This window comes from Pelophylax lessonae (assembly GCF_965119305.1).
Source record: "Pelophylax lessonae genome assembly, chromosome: 5".
Classification (NCBI taxonomy): domain Eukaryota; kingdom Metazoa; phylum Chordata; class Amphibia; order Anura; family Ranidae; genus Pelophylax; species Pelophylax lessonae.
The window spans coordinates 141,609,783-141,632,910 of record NC_138772.1 but is presented as its reverse complement, the minus strand read 5'-3'; the positions used below and the strand labels follow the sequence as shown (position 1 = coordinate 141,632,910).

Sequence of the window (23,128 nt, the reverse complement as noted above, 5' to 3'; positions counted from 1 at the left end):
CCCTTAACCGCTCATCCCACTCTGCTGCAGCTCTTTTGCAGAGTCTGGAATTCCCCCGGACACCTCCGAGCGCTGGCGGCAGCCGTTCTCGACCCAGTCTCCTTCGGCCATCTCTGTGTCTCGGTTAGGTCGGTGCCTAAGCCCTTCTGCGTCACTCAGCAAACGCCTGTCCACTTGGGCTCCCAAAGTCCTCCGGGCAGACAAGCTCCTCACCTCCACCACTCCGGCTGATCGCCTCTGGAGGTCCTGAGCCCCCTCAGGATGGAAGAGAGGGGAGAGGACTATCCCGGGTTAGGTGAGGGGGGAAGGCTGGCTATGCTGGCTACAGGGTACCAGAGGCGCTGCTGCAGAGGGATGGCCCAGGTGTATTCTAATATGGGAGTTGTTACCTGGAAAAAAAAAAAAAACAAATGCAGTCACCTCATCTAATAATTGGTCAGATTAAATATTTAACTTTTTTTGGTTTTGGGTTTAATACATTTTTAAGCTGTATTTAATAGAACTTTTACAGCTTTTAAGCACAGCATATAGGCTAAATAGAATGCAGTTTAAAAAAAAAAAAAAAAAAAAAACCTGCAAGGCAATGACATAATGCGTTAGTGTGCATTGCATACTATCGCATTATGATATGCTTGCCTTTAAACTAAGCCCTCCAGTGGTACGCTATCACCGCTGACAGGACTTCCATCTTCACCTGGTCTTCCTTCCTGGTTTGTGGGTTTCCGACAGCTTGAATGGCCAGGGCTGCGATGACGTCCTTATGACCACAGCACAGTGCTCTGAAGGAACTGCAGAGGTATGCCATTCCTTCAGAATGCATGTGACGGTGACGGTACCAGCTGCCAAAAGAGCAAATCTCTCCTTACAATGCACGTTTAGGAGATATTCATTTTACCTACAGGTAAGCTTTATTATGAGCCTACCTGTAGGTAGAAATCACAAAGCAGACTTTACTACAGTTTAAAAGGTCTCTTCTTGACTTACCTCTTTGCAAGGAAACAAAGTAAAAGCATTAAATTGATTATATTTAAATAGTTATGTCATCAACGGCTTTGCATTATAAACCAGTATCATGATTTCAATTAGATTGAAGCTCTTTTTATGCTAGTCAAATTTGTGGATATGGAAACATTTGTTTTTATTATAGAGCTCATCTAAACTGTCAAAATATCCCACATAGACTTTTTTGCCGCGTGGTATTTTGCATTTTTTGCATTGCCACTTGCCTTGCAGTGGAGTGGGTCTACTGCTCGGGTGGATGCCCTGTGGCGTCTTTCCCAGTTTTGGCTATCCGCATTTGGGGGTTTCTAAACCATGCAGGTCCAATATGATACAGTACCTTTATGACCAGGACCACTCTGTGCCTCTGTCTATCGCTTGGGATTCTTTTAAGGCTTTCTCAGGAGGGTGTTTTCAGTCTGGTATCCGACAGGTGCGATGGTAGTTGGGAGCAGGTCTTCAGCAGGCAATAGGGAAGCTCGCCTCGCTGGAGTGTTCTCAAGCAGGAGACACCCAGGTATATTCTTCCTTTCAGGCTGCTCTCCGGGATGTCCTTCTCCATACCTCTGCTACTAAGACTCTCCTGTCAAATAAATCTCATAAAGCGCATTTTTGAGCAAGAACAGAAGACTGGTCCCTTGTTGGCATGGTTGGCTTGGGAACAGTCCTCGCCGCTGTCCACCTCCTGGTATTCGTGTTTCTACTCGAACCTTGTTGGCTCACCCTACGGATATCAACACCTGTTTTAACTCATGCTATCAACGGCTTTATAGCTCTTGGATGAGGCACGGATGGGGAACTGTGTGAATGGTCCCATAGACACACTCCTAAACCTTGTGGATGGCCTTCCCAGAAGAATTGAAGCTGTTGTAGCTGCAAAAGGTGGGCCAACTCAATGTTTAACCCTACAGGCTAAGACTGGGATGTCATTAAAGTTCATGTGCGTGTAAAGGCATGCGTCTTAATACTTTTGGTAATATAGTGTAGACTGATGATCTTTAGGGTCGTGAATGGCACCTGCGAGCTGTTGATTGCAGTCTCCAAATTTTTAAACAAAAAATAAATGCACAATTTTTAATCCTCAAAAATGTGCAATTTATTGTTTTTGTTATTTTTAAAAGGGGAATTTATCCTTTTTAAGAACGTGGGCCTAGATAACCAGTTAGAGCCGGTTCACACTGCCGCGACCACTAAAGTCGCCTCATAAGGGGCGACTTTTAGCGCAACTTCAGCGCGACTTGACGCAAGACGACTTTGTAGGACTTTGTATTTGGCCAATCAGAATATGTGTTGTGACCTAATTTCCCTTTCCTTTTTGCTGGAATTTATTGGGCATTTTTTGGGCGTCTTTGGAGGCAGGCATGTCTTTAGTGTCTGGGGGGGGTCTAAAAAGTGTACCTGTGAAGTTTCATCTCTGTAGCATATCCAGAACCCCAAAAAAATATCATTTTTCTTATAATTATTAATACAGCAGTGTGGCGGCTTCTCTACACCTTGCATTTTTTATTGCTGGCATTTATCTGGCATTTTTTTGGCATCTCTGGAGGCAGGCATGACTTTTTTGGATTTAGTGTCTGGGGTGTCAAAGTGTCCTTGTGAAGTTTCATCTCTATAGCATGTCCAGAACCAGAAAAAAAAGCATTTTTCTTATAATTATTAATACAGCAGTGTGGGTTCAGAGGGTTCTGGACATGCTACAGAGCTGAAACTTCACAGGGACACTTTTTAGACCCCCCCAGACACTAAATCCAAAAGTCATGCCTGCCTCCAAAAATGCCCGATAAATGCCTGCAAGAAAAAAAGCCAGGTGGAGAGAAGCCGTATTAATGTTCGAGTAAAAATTGTTAGAAAAATGCTCTTTTTTTCTTGTTCAATACCATTTTTATGGAAAGTCGGATCACAAGTCGCTTCAATTAAGATAAGGAGGCGACTCCCATTGAAGTATATGGGACAAGTCGGATCACAGGTCGCCTCAAAGTAGTACAGGACCCTTTTCTGAAGTCGACTTCAGTAGTGCCAATTAAGACTGCACTGATTGATTAACATTGCTTTTGTTATGTCAAGCGACCTGGGGCGACACAAGTCGCCTCATAAGTCGCGCTAGTGTGAATGGGCTCTTAAGGTTCTGCTATGAACTTTTGTATCACTTCTATAGACTGCTATTGAGGTCCAACTGTATTTTTATTATTTTATTGTCTGTTTTATTTGACTAATGGTAAGTTAAAGTGGTTGTAACCCAAAAAAAAAAAGATCCTGTACCCTTATAGCAGATTAAACAGCACAGTGCTTGTGCTCTATAATCTGGCCCTTTCTAAGCTGTAAAAAAACAAAACAAAAGAAAACCTGGTTTATCCTGCCTGTTCCTGTGTCCCCCCTCTGTGTGCTGACCACAGTAATCATGGCTGCTGATTCCGGAAGAATCAGCAGACATCTGAGATGAAGTATTTACAGCCATTATTTTACACAAATATGTACCCTGTGTGTTAAATAAAACAGAGGGGCTCGCAGTGTTTTTTTTTTTTTTTTTTTTTTTTATACTTAACCACTTTTAAATAAAATTTCTCTATCGCTCATTGACAGACGTAGTCCTCGGTGATACAGCACCTTCGGGTTATGTTGCCTCCACAGGAGCAGGACTAGACAGGAAATTAAAATGCTCTGGCCACACCCTAGGGGCAGTCCCAGAGGGTAAATCCTCTCTCTCTCTGCCTCAGCAAATCAGTTATTTTCTGTCTAGTTAGGAGTAAGGACCTAGATACCTTGCTGGGATCTTCGGTCCTGGCAAGATTTTTTTCTTAAAAAGATTTTTTTAGACAGCTTTTTTCTCCAGTGTTCCTGTGAGATCTTCAAGCAAGAAAGCTGAACTGGGCGACGGGCTGGATGTTGAGATCCGGTGGTCACCCCAGTTCAGCCTACGAGCGCGTGCAGGCCATAGCTCCGCGCTGGGTCGGCCGCGACAAAGTCCCATTAAGGGACTGACCCCGCGAGTTAAACGTCTCGCTGAAACGCCAAAGACCATGAGTCACGGCGTCCGTATTGGTCGACAGCCCTCCCGCCCCGGTGGAGAGGGGTACTGTCAGGAGTTGGTGCCCGCCTGGTTCCGGTATGGTGAGTAGTATGTTCCCCGTTTTCCCCCTGACGAGTCTTGTGGTGAACGCGGGCCCCTCTCTGTATGGTAAGATGGAGTCCCCCTCTATCCTATAACATGGCACAGATCCCCCTACTTTGAGTGTGATTTTATGTGCAAAAAGCCAGGAGGCTTGGTTTGGGAGCTAACAATCTAATTGTATACATGTTTAAAAGATTGTAATCAGTGGCAGTCTGGGAATCTTACTGTGATAAGAATAAGGTACCTACCAGTCAGAAGCCACGGACATGTAGACTGTCTTCCTAGTCAAATCTCCAGCTATAGCAGGCCTTCCGAAGGCCATGAGGTCCGCCAGGGCCGGTACCGCCAACCACGCCAAAAAATCCCCATGCAGAGATAGTGTTGTGTGCCCTGCAGCACACCGCTATTCGGTACAGGCCGCCGCCATTTTTTTTGCTGGATTGCACGAGCCGCCATTTTGGCGTAGCCTCGTGTCTTCAGCATGGGGGCGGCCATGTTTGAGGTGATCCAAACACCTCGTGGAGCTAGGGGAGGCGCCGGAAGGCGTGCAGAGGGGCGGAGCCGCCTCCTTTCTTCCTGGGCAGCCAGCTAAAAGACTTCCTGTTTGTCAAGACAGCGCTGTAACCTGTTGCAGTTAAACTCTGAGCATCAAGTGGTGAGCCTGGGGGTCTATCTCTCTCTCTCTCGATCGATAGGGATCCCTAGCAGGTAACACTAAGGGGCTTTTGTGGCGCTGGGGGTCTGTGAAAAAAAAAATAAAAATTTTTTATTTTTGAATTATATTATCCGGGAAGTTACTGGAATAATCATGGACCCTGCCACACAAATTCCCCCACCTGTTTCCCTCGAGGGGGCCACGGGACCCGCCGGTGCACAGAGTGTAGAGGCATTTACAGCAATTTTGGAGTCTATAGTGGCTCGGGTGGAGGCGGCCTGTCAGGGACGAGGGTCAAGGAAGCGACCCCCGCCTACCCCTATATTATCTGACACCTCTGACTCAGATTCAGAGATGGTCACTGCAGTTGCAGGTCCCTCTGCAAGGGCGGTTACCTCAGGTAAAGCTCCCTCAGACAGTGAGCAGGACGTTTCTTCTCCCGCTATAATTCAGGAAGAAGCATTGGTGGACGCACTAGTTGTGGCAGTGCAGGAAACCTTAAAACTTGAGGTTTTACCGGCAGAAGCAACTGATACAGAGATTCCTTTTGGTACTAACAAGCCCATCAAAACGGTGAAGGTTTTTCCTGTACCCAAGTGTTTTGGTAATAAGATTAAAGGAGAATGGGAGCATTCTAAACGTACCTTTACTATTTCCAAGCGTATTGCTAGACGCTATCCGTTTGAGGAATCCATCATTAAGAAATGGACGGTACCACCAGTGGTGGATCCACCTATTTCCAGGCTGAATAAAGCCACGGTTATCCCAGTGGAGGACACTTCGTCCTTTAAGGATCCGGTGGATCGAAAGATGGAAGCAGAGTCCCGCACCATCTTCTCTCTGATAGGGTCAGGATTTAGACCAGTAATTGTTATTGGTCTAGTTTCCCAGACACTTACGGAATGGGCGAGATTGGTACGCCAAGACCTTAGGGGAAAAGATATTCCCCAGGGAACATCTGATTTGATGGAACAGATTTTACAAGGGCTACAGTTTATCTGTGACGCAGCCTTGGACACTACTCCCCTATTAGGGCATGCATCTATGTCAGTGGTAATCCTCAGACGTGTGCTGTGGTTAAAATGCTGGTCAGCTGACCTAGGTTCCAAAAAGACCTTGACGAATCTCCCCTTTCAGGGGAATCATCTATTTGGGGCCACCCTAGATGAAATCATTAAGGATGCCACTGGGGGCAAGAGCACTTTTTTGCCACAGGCTGCTAAAGCTAAGGGACCTCGCAACAAGCGAGGACCTTTCTTTACCGCCCATAAAGGGTTCGCACGCCCGGCTGGAACAAGCGGGAAAGGCAAGACTCCTCCAGGAGGGTTCAAGAAAGGCTGGTCGGACAAACAGAGGACCAACTCAGCCAAACCCGAAGCAAAGGAGTACACAGCCTGAAGGTGCGCCCCCACCCGGTTTGAGGGTGGGGGGACGTTTTCACCGGTATTCAGGACATTAGATCGAGCATCAACTACTACTACCGGTGCGATTCTTCCCTTCCAACATTTAAGTACTACAGGGAGCGGTAGTCACCGTTCCCTGAATAGATCTTTTCCTTTACCTTTTCCTAAGATTAGTCTCAATTCCCCACAGGAATCGGATCTGGTTGACCAGACAGGCCAAGAAGCCTCTAGCCGGGTGACTTCGGTCCCTGAGGTTCAACCAGAAAAGATCACCCTTCCTGATAGTAATCAGGTATCTGATAAATGTGTGGGAACAGAAAACGACCAGACTTTCTCGGATGGTCGGGGCCAGATAGCTCTAGGGACGCCTGGTTCAGATCCAGTCAGCACCAGTGGTCCTAGAAATTCTAGGCTGGCCTCGTCAAGCCGGCCTGGCCGACTTGGACAGGCTAGTCGCAGACGTTCCGTGGGAACTTCGTCTCAGGGAGTGTCTGTGGTCTCAAGGACCAATTTACCATCGTGCTTTGCAGTCGCTGGTTTTAATGGCCTGGCCATTGAGACCCAAGTACTGAAGGACAGAGGTTTGTCAGCTTCAGTCATTCCTACCCTTATTAAAGCAAGGAAAGCGACTTCCAGCAAGGTCTATTATCACACATGGAAGACTTATATTGCGTGGTGCGAATCTTTAGGATTTCCTCCACGTACCTATTCGGTGACTCGAATATTGTCTTTTTTGCAACAAGGGGTTGAGCAGAAGCTAGCCTTGAGCACCATCAAGGGTCAAGTTTCAGCATTAGCAATCTTCTTTCAGAAACCTTTAGCTACCAAGTCCTTGGTGCTGAATTTCATCCAGGGGGTGCGGCACCTGGCTCCACCAGTCCGCGCGCCCTTACCGCCCTGGGATCTTAATTTAGTTTTGTCGGTTCTACAGAAACCTCCCTTTGAAAACATCAGGGAGATTCCCTTGTTTACTTTATCCCAGAAGGTGGCCTTCTTGGTGGCTATCACTTCTGCTCGCAGGGTGTCAGAACTGGCTGCATTATCATGCCAGTCCCCATACCTAGTGATTCATAGGGATAAGGTAGTACTTCATCCTAAGCCATCCTTTCTTCCTAAGGTGGTTTCAGATTTTCATCTGAATGAAGATATTGTACTACCTTCCTTGTGTCCTCAGCCCAAGCATCATCGGGAACATGCGTTGCATTCCTTGGATGTGGTTCGGGCAATCAGAGTATACCTGAAAGCTACGGAATCATTCCGTAAGACGGATTCACTTTTTGTGATCACGGATGGCCCCAGAAAGGGTTTGCCTGCATCTGCCGCGACCATTGCCAAATGGATTAGACAGACGGTGGTACAGGCTTATTCTATTAAGGGTCAGAGTCCTCCGTTCCCTGTTAGGGCGCACTCCACTCGAGCGCTCAGTACTTCCTGGGCCTTTCACCATCAGGCGTCAGTGGTCCAGGTATGTAAGGCGGCCACCTGGTCGTCGGTACATACCTTTACAAAATTCTATAAAATTGATGTGACGGCATCGGCGGATGCCTCATTTGGCCGCAAGGTTTTGCAGGCCGCAATTTGAGGAGACCGGTGGTCTACCTTGAGAGTTTTTTTCTGTTTGGAAAATTTCTTTTTGTTGAGTCTCATCATTAAGGATGAGCATTGTAAACTTCTAGTTGGCACCGGTTGGGCCTTCTAGATTGGGATTTGATTTCCATTTTCCCACCCCTCATTTGTGATACTGCTCTGGGACGTCCCGAAGGTGCTGTATCACCGAGGACTACGTCTGTCAATGAGCGATAGAGAAAAATGGATTTTTGTAAAATCTTACCGTAAAATTCTTTTCTCTTAGCTCATTGACAGACGTAGTCCCCGCCCCTCTGTTTTGGAGTTGGGTTAAAATCTCTAAAGACTGCTTTTTGACATAACTGATTTGCTGAGGCAGAGAGAGAGAGGATATACCCTCTGGGACTGCCCCTAGGGTGTGGCCAGAGCATTTTAATTTCCTGTCTAGTCCTGCTCCTGTGGAGGCAACATAACCCGAAGGTGCTGTATCACCGAGGACTACGTCTGTCAATGAGCTAAGAGAAAAGGATTTTATGGTAAGATTTTACAAAAATCCATTTATTCTTTTTTGGGGTTGCAGATCTGACACCTTTTTTGTTTTTTACTTTTCATTGTTCTTCTTTATGATCACATGTCTGTATATAGTTAGTAGGAATATTTTTCCAGTTTTATGCAACAAACCACTGCTAGGTTTTTTTCTATGTATATTTCTGGAATTGTATTTGGGCACTTTTATATTAGGATCGTATTATCTGTACAAAACACATTGGCCTGTTTACAGTGCTTTGATTTCATTTGGTTGCCCTATTTTACTATTATGTGTGTTTCACTTTCCCCTGCCCTTTAAGGACTTTGAGCATACGATATGGTGAAGTTCAGTAAGAGCTTGAATGGCTAGTAAGGGGATTTTAGCTAATCCATTATGACAGCTGATGCACAAATACGTGAAGCACCCGTGATGGAGCGAAGTGTGGCATTCTGTGATCTATGTTTTCAGGACAACTTATCCTACGTCAGAAGCTTGTAAACCTTATTAATCTCTTCACTGACGTTGTGGCAATTGTAGATGGTATGCCACATGAAGCATGTTCTTTTTAACCATTCAAATTCTATCATTTTATTTTGAATTATTTTCTTGTAAGTTAATGTAGGTCAACTATAAAATCATGGAGGGCCTCAAGTGCAGCCCCCAACATCCACAGAAATGCACAATAGTAGCACGTTTTTGTGTTGATGTGCATTGTGTTGGGTTGGGCAACCTATTTAAAATGAATGAGCTGTAATGCGCTTGAAGCCCAATAGTTACAATCCTTCTACATTTTTTGCATCATATGATGTTGCACTATGAAGAGAAATGATGTAAAATAGGCCCACTGTTTAGTGTTTTGGTGTCAGTGGCAGTAATAGCCCCAAGCATTGTTCAGTAGCAATCAAAACCTCCAGCATTGGTGTCAATGGGTGTAGTTATTACCCCCTGCATTGGTGACAGAGACCACAATATTAAAACTCACACTGATGTCAGTGACTGCAATAATAACACTCGCGTGTGGCAGGCCGCACAAAGAAAGCCATCAGGTACCAGAGTTGTAGAGCCTCTTGGCATTCTGAATATTTTACAGTGGTTCTAAACCCTTGCATATATCCAGTGAACTGACTGGTGTCAGGTGATACAAATCCTCTTACATTAGTTGTACCTGTTTATCTGTGGTCTTCTCTACAGCTGTTCAAAGCCCAGAATTTTTATAGCTTGTCTGAGCTTTTAGAACACAGGGGGTAGGGAGCTGAAGTTTCATTCTGCAGAGCTCAGGGAGGAAAGCTGTTTGAAAAAACAGTATCTCTCCTACGCTCAAGTGGTATGCGAGAAGGTGAGTGATCTGAATGGTCTTTTTGCACAAAACTAGCGTTATGATTAAGCAAAATTAATTAGTGAAACGCGTCAACTGTTCCTGTTTTCGTCTTGCAAAGGAAATGTGTACATCCTGTATATTGTATTCTATTTTGTATGTATTGCACACTGCATAATACTCAGTGTGCACACGGCACTAATAATGTTTTAATTACATGTTTGCATTCTTTCGAGTTCTGATTACTATTAGCCCCCGTTCACATAGAGGCGACCTGTGAGGAGACCTGGTCGCCTCACAGGTCGCCGCAGGTCGCCTTCCATAGGGAAGCTGCGGACCCGTTCTAATAGGAGCGACACAAGTCGCTCCGACTTAGAAAAAGGGTCCGGAGCTTCTTTGGGGCGACCCAGAGGCGACCGCCATAGACTTCAATGTTATGAAGTCCGTGGCGGCCGCTCCGAGGTCGCGGCGCGCTGCTCGCACCGCGATCTCTGAGGTCACCACCCGAAGTCGGATCGCCCCTATGTGAACGGGGGCTTAGCCTGTCTGTTACGCCCCTTGTTTATCATAAAAGTACAATTGTAATATTAATGTGGTACCTACGTAATCGTGTATAAAAGTCTTCAATTGCGTCAAATAAAACATAATAGATATTTTGGAAAGATGCGGAGTGTATCTTTTGTGTCTGTTCCCTACTGCAGTAGTTATTAATTTGGAACCACTAATCAATATGAGGATAGGTGTTGCCCATCTATAAAAGGTCCAGAACAGTCTGTCCATGATGCTTGTCTTATTTGAATAACATTTTACTCAAAGTCAATTTGTTCCTTCACGTTGGAGTGTGGTCTACAACTTTCGTGTGACTTGGCATTGCTCGGATCACGGACCGGACGTTCACCCAACTTGTGATGGTTCTATCATCTGCACCTGAGCATGGCTGCCTCTCCACTGTGTTCAGCTTTCCTAGTGGTCTTGCTGCCCCCTCAGGACGAAAGGGTATCCAATTACACTGAAAAACGAGAAGGGCGCACCAACCTTGCGCATTACCACTAAAAAAGGTTTATTAAAATCCAAAAAGGTAGCATGCATTATACTCAAACATAAGATATCTACACGCATGTAGGAAATAGGGGCCGGTCGCCAGGACACTTCTATGCTGCTGGATGGCGTGATGGCGTCCGCAATTATTTGGCTGACGTGTTTTGATGGAGAACTATCTTCTTCAGAGCCAAAATTGCTTTTTGGAGGGAAGGGGCACAGTCCCCTTTCCGCAGCACACAGGAACACAACTGAGGATGTCAATCAGACTGTGCTCGTGCTCCCCCCATTGTCCCCTTTTTTACCTGTTGGGGTCAGGAAAACATGTCAGAAGGGACTCCTGCCGATAGCAGAGGAACAAGACCGCAGAATTACACTTGGTGTTCTGGATCGAGACCGGTAGTAGTATTATGCGATCCAGTTGCTGTGCTTTGCATGCACTACTTTAGTGTGGTCCGGCGATTTCAGCCCATTTAAATGAATGATACTTTCTTCTCTTCAGTAACTGTCTGCCCGAATGTGAGGTATGGGTGGTATGGGCAGACGGCTGTACTGAAATAGAAGGAACATGTGGGAGAGGGTGAAAGCGGTAGTATCCCGCTTTTTGACACTTTTACCTACAGGAAAGCCTATAATAAGGCTTACCTGTAGGTACAAATAATATCTCCTAAACCGGCACGGTTTTGGAGATATTTACAGTGCATGCAGCCGCTCGCCGAGTGGAGCATGCGCTCTGAAGGTCCAGGGGGACCTTCAATTATGTTTGCCGGAGCTTGCCGGAAAAATCACTCCCGCGCGCATGCGCAGGAGTGACGTCATCGTGGCTCCGGCCAATCATCGCGCCGGAGCCGTCTCTTCCGGCCAATCAGCGCGCCGGAGCCGCCGAACCCAGGAGAGACGGCGAAGGATCATGACAGCGCCCGCAGTGATGTCCGGAGGTCCGTATCGGGGCTTCGTTTTAATGCAAGTTACACATAATGGGCTAGTATGTGATGCATACTAGCTCATTATGCCTTTGTCTTGCAGGTTTTTTTTTTTTTTTTATTTTTTTTTTTTATAGGGTTTACAACCGCTTGAAGGTCTGCTTTAAGAGTTTGCAATAATGCCTTTGCCTGGAATTCTTCTTTTAGGCTGATAGAACAAGTACAATAAAAATGATTGGAGAGCAAACTGCCTATAGACAGCTATCAATGGTCAAAATCTTTAGGAATTTATATTTTAAATAATCTTGAGCCAGGTGTACAAATATGAGAGCGGAAATAAATGTTGCATTACTGACAAACGTGGTCTTCTCTTATCTGCTTATGGTATTTTGTACATATTTCATTTTAAATTTTACCGTTTGGTCGTTTTGTGTTCCCAGACAAAAAAATATTTGAAAAAAAATCTGCTATAACTCCCCCCGTGTGGCATAGCTTGCTCATGTAACTGCTTTCATATGTGGCAGTAAAAGACTTCTTCCTCAAGCCAAAGTCAGGCTGAGCAAATGCACAATTTTCCATGTGGAAACTTCAGTTAGAGCTGTGCCCCCTCCTCCAAGAGGCAGATTAGTCACTAAACCACCAATGTTGTTGGTGACGACTGCAGAATGAGGACTGTGGCCCCTCCCCATCACAGGAAGTTACTGGCTCACCGGGTGCAGTGGCTCAAGTCTCTTGTTAACATGTGAGCATTACTAGGCATTTCATTCTGCAGCTCTGCAGTGTGTTCGCTTCTTTCCACAACAGCTGGGATGGAATGCTACTGCTGCTGTGGGAGTGAATTTGGTCTCTGCTCTATTACAAACAACCTCTCAGCCTGGGGCTCTGCAGCTCTGAAAAACATCACTTCTCCAAAGGATTTCTTCTGAAATCATGAAAGGAAGCTGATTAAATAGTGTGCGATGCTTACGGGGGCACTGAGCCTGGCAGAGCAAGAATTGAGATGTTTGCATGTAAAAGGACCTCTGGAGCCTGCTTTTGCTGTGGATTACAAAGGATGCTGTGTTTAATGGAGATACTTTAAGAAAAGATCTCTTCAACTCCTAGAGGCTGCAAGCACCTTGCATGCGTAGTAGTGCTTCTTGCTTTGCTTTTCTCAGCTGGAGATTCCTGTGCTACTTGTGTCTGGAGTGAAATCTGTCTCGGTTTATTGCTTTGGGCATATTGAAGTAAACATCCTCTGTTTTTCTGTCATGTGGGACGCCTAGGATATAGCCGGCTGCATTTCACTGGGAGTACCCTTTTCCCTTGTGGTCTGACTCATCACATGTGAATGAGCTGCAGTCCATCACTCCATTCGAGCTCTCATTGTTACCACTTTTGTGGACCTTGCTGGATTTTTTATGCTTCACGTGGGGAGCTCAGTCCTGGATTAGAGCACTGGAAAACTATACAATGAATGAATCTGAAAATGGATTTCAGTTAACATGAAAAATACAGCGTCAGTTCATCAGGATACAAGCGATCAGAGGCAGCAAACCGCTGACTAGTGGTGTTTTAGCAATTGACCTTGCAGGGTATAATGGTACTTTTTTTACCACCCTGCCGTAATTAGTAATTTTTTATGGCCAGTCAATAAATAGCTTTGCTAGATGATTATCTTTTCTATGAGAAAAAAAAAAATTTGTGAAGCTTGTTGGATTTGTATTTCTTTTGCATTGAGTATTTGTATATATTTTTTTAAACTTTTTTTTTTTTTTTTTGTTTTGTTTTATATCTATTTTAGAGAACATAATTTACTTCCTATTACATCAAAACTTTAATAGCATATGGGAAGTAGACCTGTGAATGGGCCTGGTGCCTTCCTTTTATAGTTTTAGTAGTATATGAAGTGGAGCTTTGGCTCAAAGTTAGATGGAATGAGCCGAGTGTGCATTGTTGTTTTGGAGGAGGGGGATGATGAATCCCCTGACTATGTTTCAAAATTATCCTGCGGAAATCCATATTGTCCTGCACCCCCCGCAGTTGAGACGGTAAGAATTCTGTTTTGTTTCTTGAAATCTACCTGCAAGCTCAGTTACTGCCATTTTAGTGCAAAAAAACAGATCTGTTAAGTTATTTGCAGAAATCTGGCTCTTACCTGAAAATCTTGGAATAATAAGTCTGTGCCCCGCTTAAGGATAAAGGCACAGTATACTTTTTTTTTTGTTTTTTTTCCAACTGCGATTTGTTGATGTCTTTCTGGTGCTGACATTCTTCAGAAATGTAGGAGTTGGTTTACTGGCGTATGGGGGGGGGGGGGGGGGGGTGGGGGGGGGGGGTGGGGTGGGGGGGGGGGGGGGGGGGGTGGGGTGGGTGGGAGAGGACCATTCTCTTTCTATTTTTCTTTTTTTTTTTTTTTATCCCTCTGTTAAATCACACGTTTTAGCATGGAAAGAATTTTTCCATGAGGCCTACAAGTTTCATGGCAAACCACAAAATGGACCCTTTTGTTCATGTGCTTATTAGTCTTGTTGTGTTCCAGTTAGATTGACATTTGTAGACTCCACAAGAGTATTCTTGACGTTAGAAAGCAGTAATGTTCTACAATTCACTTTTCTAGGTTACTCTAGAAAGGTTGTAAAATAAAGCAATATTGGGCTCACGGTGGAATCTGAATATTCAGATATTTCAAAATCTCTGACCAGATTTCATATGACTTGTGACTGTTTCTGCCTGTCACATGGCCTTACCCACCCACATTCCCCTACAATTATACTTTTTAGGTTGTGTTTTTGTTTTTTAATCTATGTAATAGGCTTTTTTAAGATTTTTTTCCTTGGTTGGACCAGTATTCTAGTAAATAAATGGAGATAATGCGCAACCAGTTTAGCAGCAAACAGGGGCGCAACAATATTAAGGAACAGTATTCTAGGCAAACATAAAAATTCAGATACATGTAAACGTTTTTAATTTGCCACGTTAACTGTAATTTTGTTAAGCTAATTTTGTAGTCCTTCACTTCTGCTAGACAGCACAGCCAGGTTGGTGACTGACCTTTTTACAACTCTGCTAAAGCAATTTAATTTGATACTGATTATCTCCACTTTGATTGGACAGTACCATTGTGATGTGTTGGCACACGCACATTTAATGTGTTTTATGCGTATGCCGCACAATGCATTTTTCATTATGGCAGCTCATTCATTTAAATGGACTGCCTAATGAACAAAAAAAGTGCATGTGCCATTTCTGGCAGTAATGCCACACATCTTTCACCAAGATGAGTTGGAGTGCCATTCAAAATGAATGGCACTGCAATCACACTTACATATGTAATGTGCATTGCTGCAGCACTATATTGTGAGAATGGGCCCCAAAGGAACATCATCACATTGATGAGATAATTTGTCTGCTCACTGTTCTCCTGTCAGCAAGCTTCCAGTTTTAGACGGACCGCATCCTGCAATGCAGTAATGCTGGTCTTGCTCACACAGCAGAGTGAGTTTTACTTGGAGTTCAGCTTTGAGAGGCGAAATCGGCATAGTAACATTTTACACTGTGTATTTACATATAGCTGACATTACATGGTGCTTTAGGCCGGGCTCCCAACGATGTGCTGCGGTTTCGGTGCAGTCCTGCATTTTTGGAAAGCGCATCAAAGATGCAGCATGCAGGACTTGTGCTTTCATGAAAACACGCGGTCTAATAGAAGTCAATGGGAGCACACTTTTAAACCATATGTCAAATGCATTAAAATTGTGTTGCACCCAAACCGCAGTGCACCAGTGTAAACCCAGCCTAAGAGAGAACAGTGCTTGTATGGGAAAATAGAATTTGTCCTGCTTGCCCTTTAGTTAGAGGATCATGTTTAAAGTAAACCATCAACAGTAAAATCAGTCTGTGTTTGCAGTAAAGCATGCTTGTTATAATCACTGTGGAACCTAAGGGGTTAATCTTCTGCATTGTGTGAAAAGGCTGTTTGATCCTGTCTTCTCTGATCCTCTCCTCATTCCACAGTCCCCAATCCATCTCCTGATAGAGGCTAGGGGACAAGCTGCACATGCTTAGTTTGGTGTGTATTGCTAGAGTGTTTTTGTTTTTTTTTTTTCTTGGGAGAGTGCATGTGATCAATACAGGGCCAATCATCACTGTCCAGACTGAGGGTCAGGGGTTCTGCAGCCTGATAGGACAGTCAGAGCAGAATGAAAATTCCTTCTACAAGCTTTAGCCAGACACTGATAGAAGTCACAAGACTGCTATATACTGCTGATGAGAAAAGGTATTTAGCAGTTTATATTTACTAAAATAATTGCATTTCCATGTTCTGTGTACTGTGGGAGACCAGACATAGTGAATGCAGGCTCCTGGGTTTAGTAACACTTTAAAATTGACTAAAATTGTTTTTTTATTCTTCGGTCAGTATGTGGGAATAGTACATTCTGGACACAGTATTTACATAACCCCTTCAGGAATATGGAATGTAAAGCTTTTATTTGTAGCAAAACCTTGTGTTATGTCATATTGGCTCTTGTAGTCATTAAGGAGCTGTTGACTAACCTCAGAATGTCATAAAGGATCACACTTCACTTGAGGTGGACAAAGGTTAACCATGCTATGAGTATTGACTCATTTTTTGCTTCCATCCATTACTGCATCAAGATTTGTGGCATGTACAGAAATGCTGGTCATGTTTTTAAGGGGAACCGTGTAGAAAGTGTTTTTGCATGGTTTTACTTTAAATAATAATATAATAAGTCATTACTTTGTTTTATTAAATAGCTTTCCTGTAACTCATACATTTGTTTTACTGTGACTACAGAAGTAGCTAGCATACACTCTGTTGTCAAAAGTATTGGGGCGCCTGCCTTTACACGCACATGAACTTTAATGGCATCCCAGTTTTAGTCTGTAGAATTCAATATTGAGTTGGTCTACCTTTTGCAGGTATAAAAGCTTTAACTCCGGAAAGGCTGTCCACAAGGTTTAGGAGTGTGTCTATGGGAATGTTTGACCATTCTTCCAGAAGCGCATTTGTGAGGTCAGCACTGATGTTTGATGAGAAGGCCTGACTTGCAGTCACTGCTCTAATTCATCCCATAGGTGTTCTATCCAGTTAAGGTCAGGACTCTGTGCAGGCCAGTCAAGTTCCTCCACCCCAAACTCGCTCATCCATGTCTTTCATGGACGTTGCTTTGTGCACTGGTGCACAGTCATGTTGGAACAGGAAGGGGCCATCCCCAACAGTTGGGTGCATAACATTTGTCCAAAATGTCTTGGTATATTGATGCCTTAAGAATTCCCCTCACTGGAACTAAGGGGCCAAGCCCAACCCCTGAAAAACAACCCCACACCATAATCCCCCCTCCACCAAATGATTTGGACCAGTGCACAAAGCAAGGTCCATAAAAACATGAATGAGCTCGTTTGGGGTGGAGAAACTTGCCTACACAGAGTCCTCACCTCAGCCTGATTAGAACACCTTTGGAATGAATTAGAGCTGAGACTGTGAGCCAGGCCTTCTCGTCCAACATCAGTGCCTGACCTCACAAATGCGCTTCTGGAAGACTGGTCGAACAATCCCATAGACGCACTCCTAAACCTTGTGGACAGCCTTCCCAGAAGAGGTGAAGCCATTATTGGATGCAAAGGTTGGGCCAACTCAGTATTGAACCCTCAGACTAAAGCCCCGTACACACGCGTCGAAAATTGGCAGGGAATTTTCGGCCAACGTCCGATCTGCCGATTTTTGGCTTGTTAGTATGATGCTTCCGACAACCAACTCCGGCTTTTCGGCCGAAAAAAATCTGGTGTGCAGACTATAAAATTTTTATTGGCTGTCAACACAACGGCCGATTTTCGTGCAGTCAGTACAGATTTCTACAGGGAAAAATCTTATGAGCAAGACTGGGCATGCTCAGTGAAGAAAGAACACAAAGAAAGCAAACCAACACATGACATCACTTCTGAAGTAGAATTTTGTTGGGCGAGAAAATTCGTGTGCAGTCTAGGCACATTCCAACCAACAAAACACCACTCGGGACAAAAGACGGACGATCGGTCGGCCGATAATCGTTGCGTGTGTACGGGGCTTAAGACTGGGATGCCATTAAAGCTCATGTGCGTGTAAAGGCAGGTGTCCCAATACTTTTGACATTATAGTGTATGTCATCAGGAGTGCAGTTCTTAACAGAAAAGTGGGTGCAAGATCAAAAAATAGAAGAATTTAACATTTTTATTTCCTGTCTTTCAATGAAAGAATAACAAATATACAGTCCAAACTCTGATTTCTTGTAAAATTTGGCTGTGGCTACCCTCTACACTACATCATACTGATTGACACCTCACCCCATTCATTGACTCATTTCAGTATCTCGGAAGCCAAAGCCTTTCTTTTGGCCAAGTCCTAAATATTTGAATTCTACATGCGTATGTTTTAGTGCTCCATACTGTTTACTTGTTTGCCATTTAGTTTGTCTCCTTTTCTTGGTTTTGAGGCTCCTACACACAAGATGTCTGTTTAGCCCCTCTGAATGCCAGAACTCCTAGCAGGAGAAAAGCTGCTTAAGAACATGCTAAAATCTACATATTGCACACGCATTTAGCAGTGTCAAGTGTTTCAATGTTAATCGGTGACATTGGCCAGAATAATTTATTTTGGCCATTTGAATGCATTATTTAGATCAGCCTTTTTCAACCAGGGTGCCTTGAGGTTTCTTCAGGTGTGCCTTGGCAAAATGCCTAAAAATTGCCCTAAAATTATATAGAAGCCAGCATGTGGATGAAACTTGCCTTTTAGTTACACCAAGCTACAGGTTTTCATTGTGCCCCATTACAACCATCTAGCTGCATCCGAACGACCAATGGCCTCATCAGTTGATTTGAAGGAAGTCAGCCAGCACAGCATCCTTGTATCCCCCTCTCCTGCCTCTCCCTATTAGTTTTGGGATCACATTGGCTGAATGATTAAGAAAAACTGTGGGAGAAGAGAAATCTTGAAATGACAGTCAGTACCAGTTTGCAAAAGCATATTTGCTTTGGAAAAATAAATTCCCTCTAATGCTGGGTGTCCTACTTAGTGTGAATGGTACTGCATTATGCAATTGTGTCTAATTTTTTAAAGGGTGCCTCGAGATTGTCCATAAGGCTCCGTTCACATGTAGGCTTTTGGGCGTTTTGGGGGCGTTTTTCTGCTCTAGGATACGCTCTCAAAACGCCCAACAAGACAAATCTTATTCATTTCAATGGCCCCTGTTCACATGTGAGCGTTTTGACGCTGTAAGCAAAACGCTCAAAGTACATGAGCCTCTTTTTGGGCAGATTACAGGCGTTTTCCATTGGTCTCTATTCAATCTAAGAACGCCTGCACAAAAAAACGCCTGTAAAAAATGCCTATAATAGCAACGCCAAGAACGTAGCCTAATTTTTAAGGGGTGTCTTGACTGAAAAAAGGTTGAGAAATGGTGCTCTAGATACTTCTAGCGTTTTTAGGTGTGTTTTGCGCTTATTCTGCTCTTTAGCTCCTATTCCTAATATACGACTTTTGGTGTTTTTTTGTTTTTTGTTTCTTGGTCTGTAAACACTCCTCCTCTTCTTCTAATATGCCTGTAAACGCCTAAGTGTGAATAAACTTTTATATAGAGATATTTTTACAGGCTGAACAAAAATTTTGGCCAAATGCCTGAAAAGCTGTGTGAATGAGGCCTTCTAGTTATTGGATCAGCCCACTAAATTTTGAAAATCTAGATTTGGAAAGCATTCTGTAACTTTCAGACTGACATGAACATGTCACAACCAAAGAGTAATGTTCCGATGTGGTGTTTGATCCCTATGTATGAGGTATTAGTTGGGATCATGATTTACTGAGCCTACTACAAGACTGATTTACATTATTTTTGTGTTAAACTTCTGTAATGTGAACAGCAATATAGCTTGTAATTTTAGTATATAGAAATTTCCACTTCCTGAATTCTTGCTGCAGATTTATTCTGATTACTACCATTCTTTTTCAGCCTCCCTTGGTTCAAGCTATTTTTAACGGGGATCCAGATGAAGTTCGTGCGCTGATATTCAAGAAGGAAGATGTAAACTTTCAGGTAAAAACATTTTGTTTTTGAACGGAACAGTAAATCTAGGTTAAATATTTTTCTCTTTTGTTCATTGAAGGACACAGCTCCTGATCTTCTTAACCATTGGGTTATACTGCCCCCCTACAGAAGCAGGACACTAGGCAGAAAAAAAACTCTGGCTGCGCCTATGGGCAGTCCCGGGGGGGGGGGGGTATACTCCCGCTCTACTGTAGGTACTCAGTTTTTTTTTTTCTGTCTAGTCAGTAGTAAGGACCTAGTTCCTTGCTGGGATCTCTGGTCCTGGCAATTTTTTTTTCTTATCCAGATTTTTTTTCTCCCTGTGAAATCTACAATCAACTGCCGGACTGGGCGACGGGCTGGATAATCTTGATCCAGTGGTCACCCCAGTCTGGCCAGCGAGTGTGCGCAGACCTCAGCTCTGCACTAGAATCCGCTGTGGGGGGGGGGTCTGTACCTGGTGGGGGCTCCGGCCCCCTTCCTGCCTGTGCCTTTTTCTGAGGCCTAGGGATCCCTCCAGGGTCCCTGGGTGCCTTTTGTTGCTGCCAGTTTGCTGTAACCTGTGTGATTAATGCGTGGTAGGTATGTTGGTGTGGTCCGGTGGCTATTTTGCGGTGGTCTAACATTCGAAAAAAGCGGCGGCCATGACAGTGGAGCCCTCTGGGCAATGATTTTGGCAGTCGGAGCCCCTCCTTATCCCCTGGTGCTGACTCCTGGATCATTTAATTTCCTGATCACAGCACGTGGAGTGCAGATTATTTTGGTGGCTGCAGGTGCCTGTTCTGCCAGGTGTTGAGCCTGCTGGAGTCCTCTCCCTCTCTGCTGAGGATCAATTGGTGCTCTGTTACTAGTGACTGGATGGTGCTGCCCGCGTGGTGGGGGTATCCCTCAGCAGTGTTTTTACACATTCCTTTTTTTTTTTTTTTTTTGTGGGGTCCCCATGTTGACTCATGGAGTCTTTGGAGCACATTTCCCCACCTGATCCCCTCTCAGAGGCTGCAGGGCCCTCCAGATCCCAACCATCCATTGATGCACTGACGGCGTTCCTGGAGTCATTTGTGTCTCGGGTGGAGGTGGTTTTTAGGTAATGGGCTTGGAAAAATTGCCCCCTGCCTCATCGGTCTCCTCAGATCCTGAATCCGATTTGACCGCTGCGCACGTGGATCACTCTGCTGGGTCTGCGACCACGCACCCGGAGTTCTCAGATAGTGAGGAGGATCCTGCCACTCCTGTAGCCGTGGACAAAAAGGCACTGGTGGATGCACTGATTGTATCTGTGCGTGAGACCTCAACGATGGAGGATGCAGCCGAAGCTACGGTACCGGTTCCCTTTGGCACTCACAAGCCATCCAGAGCGGCAAAGGCGTTTCCTTCCCCCTCCTATTTTGACAGAATTGTCACTAAACAATGGGAACGACCAAAACATCCCCTTGTGGTCCCTAAGCGATTTGCTATGCAGTATCCTATGAGGAATCCCTTGTTAAAAAGTGGACTGAGGCCCACAATATGTACACTGTGGCTGGTTCGGCACTGAGGCTGGTATTCATCATTACCCTGGTGTCGCAAACTCTGATCGTGTAAGCTAAGCTTTTACGCCGTGACGTGAAGGAGCAGCTCCCCCCTCTGCTCGCCTTTGGTGAGCTGGCGGACCAGCTGGTCCAGGGGCTACAGTTTATCTGTAATGCTTCTTTGGATGCGGCTCACCTAGTTTCTAGGCTCTGTTTCGGCAGTGGTCCTTCGGCGTTTTTTTTTTGCGGCTTTGATCGGGTCTTGGGCAGCCGTGCAGGTAGGATGCCCGTGTCTCCCGGTGGGACGGGAGACACGGGTGGGGGCGTCCCCTCTCGCTCCTTGTAATGACAGCCGAGCGGCTTCTCGGCCGCATCGGTTGTCATTACAAGACAGTCGACCGTGGGCTATTTACGCCGGTACTGGGGTGATGCCTCTAGCTGCAGGCATCACTCCGGTACAGCACTTTCCTGAAATATTGGCAATATCGGTATTAAAAACTTTTCAGAGCCTCCTCTGGTGAATCCCACTGAATTTGGTCTCACAAAGTCATACGGTCCGGCTACAAGATCGAGTTTCATTCATACCCTCCGGAAAGGTTCTTTCCTTCCAACTTGCGCCTGTCCCCCGGACTGCTTAAAGGGTCTTTTTGGGGGGATGCAAGAACTGTTACTTCAAGGGGTGATTGTCTCCGGTTCAGAATGTTTTAAGGGGTTTTACTCAAACCTGTTTACAGTTCCCAGGAAGGAAGGCAAGGTACATCCAATTTTGGACCTCAAGGAGCTAAACTGCTTTGTGCAGGTGCAGAAGTTCAGAATAGAGTCCATTCGCACGGTGGTGGCATCCCTGCGTCATTGGAATTTTCTTGCCTTTATTGACATCAAGGACGGCTTACCTTCACATTCCAATTATGCCACCATGGGAGAGCAGCATTATCAGTTTGTGGCGTTACCCTTTGGTCTCCCCTCTGCTCCTCGGGTCTTCACCGAAGTGTCGGCCCCGGTGCTAGCATTTACGCAAGCGGGAGATCGTGGTACTGGGCTACTTGGATTACCTCCTTCTGCGAGCGGAGTCTCCTACTGCTCTGGTGGAAAACCTGGAAATCGCCATACGAACTCTTGGGGAGTTCGGCTGGATTCTGAATTTTCAGAAGTCTGCTCTGGTTCAGTTTACAAAGCTGGACTACCTGGGTCTGAATTTGGACTCTGCATTAGCCAGAGTGCTCCTTCCTCTGGACTAATTCCAGAAACTCCAGGCTGCAATTCATCTCCTGCTGTCCAGCAGATGATCATCCCTCTGGACTTGCATGCGGGTGCTGGGCCTGATGGTGTCCGTTTGCACAGTTCCATACGAGGTCCCTGCAAAGGGAGATTCTGGGCAAATGGGACAAGATTCCGCATTCTCTGGACAATCAGATCCAGCTGAGCCGGGCATGGTTCCTGATACGATGGCTATGTTCTCCGCCGCTGCAGCGTGGGCAAAGCCTTCCTCCCCTTGTATTGGACAGTGGTCACCATGGATGCCAGCCTGTCTGGGTGGGGAGGCGTCCTCTGCAAAAATTCTGCTTGACGCTGGAAGAGTCCAGACTACCCATCCATGTCCTGGAACTCCCAAGCAATCAGATTGTGCCGGGAACATTGGACGGATTGTCTTCAGCGATGTCCAGTGCGCATTAAATTGGGAAATGCCATGGCCGTGGTCTGTTAATCACCAGGGGGGCACAAGAAGTGTCCTGGCGGCTCTAAGGTGGCCAGAACGGTTCATTCCAGCCTTCCGCCGTGCACATTCTGGGGGTGGAAAACTGGCAGGTGGATTACTCAGTGGGCAGGCGAGTGGTCCCTTCATCCGGAGGAGTTTCATCAGTTGTGTCTCCGGTGGGGCATCCCCAAGATGGATCTGTTGGCATCTCGGCTCAACAGAAATGTGCAGAGGCTTGTGGCGCGGTCCACAGACGCGCTGGTGGCTCCGTGGGGTCAATATCGTCTTAATTACGCCTCCCCTCCTTTCAAGCTTCTGGAAAGA

General features: G+C 45.3%; 1 protein-coding gene across 1 annotated transcript in view; it reads left to right on the top strand.

Annotated features, from left to right (window-relative positions):
- The first annotated feature begins 13,314 nt into the window (after positions 1-13,314).
- The window catches only part of ANKRD28 (ankyrin repeat domain 28), a 182,542-nt gene continuing 172,728 nt past the window's right edge, over positions 13,315-23,128 (top strand). The window contains exons 1-2 of the mRNA XM_082259485.1: positions 13,315-13,567; positions 19,526-19,609. Coding sequence (XP_082115611.1) covers positions 13,421-13,567; positions 19,526-19,609 — 231 coding nt within the window. The 5' untranslated portion in view covers positions 13,315-13,420. The remainder of the gene's footprint in view (positions 13,568-19,525; positions 19,610-23,128) is intronic.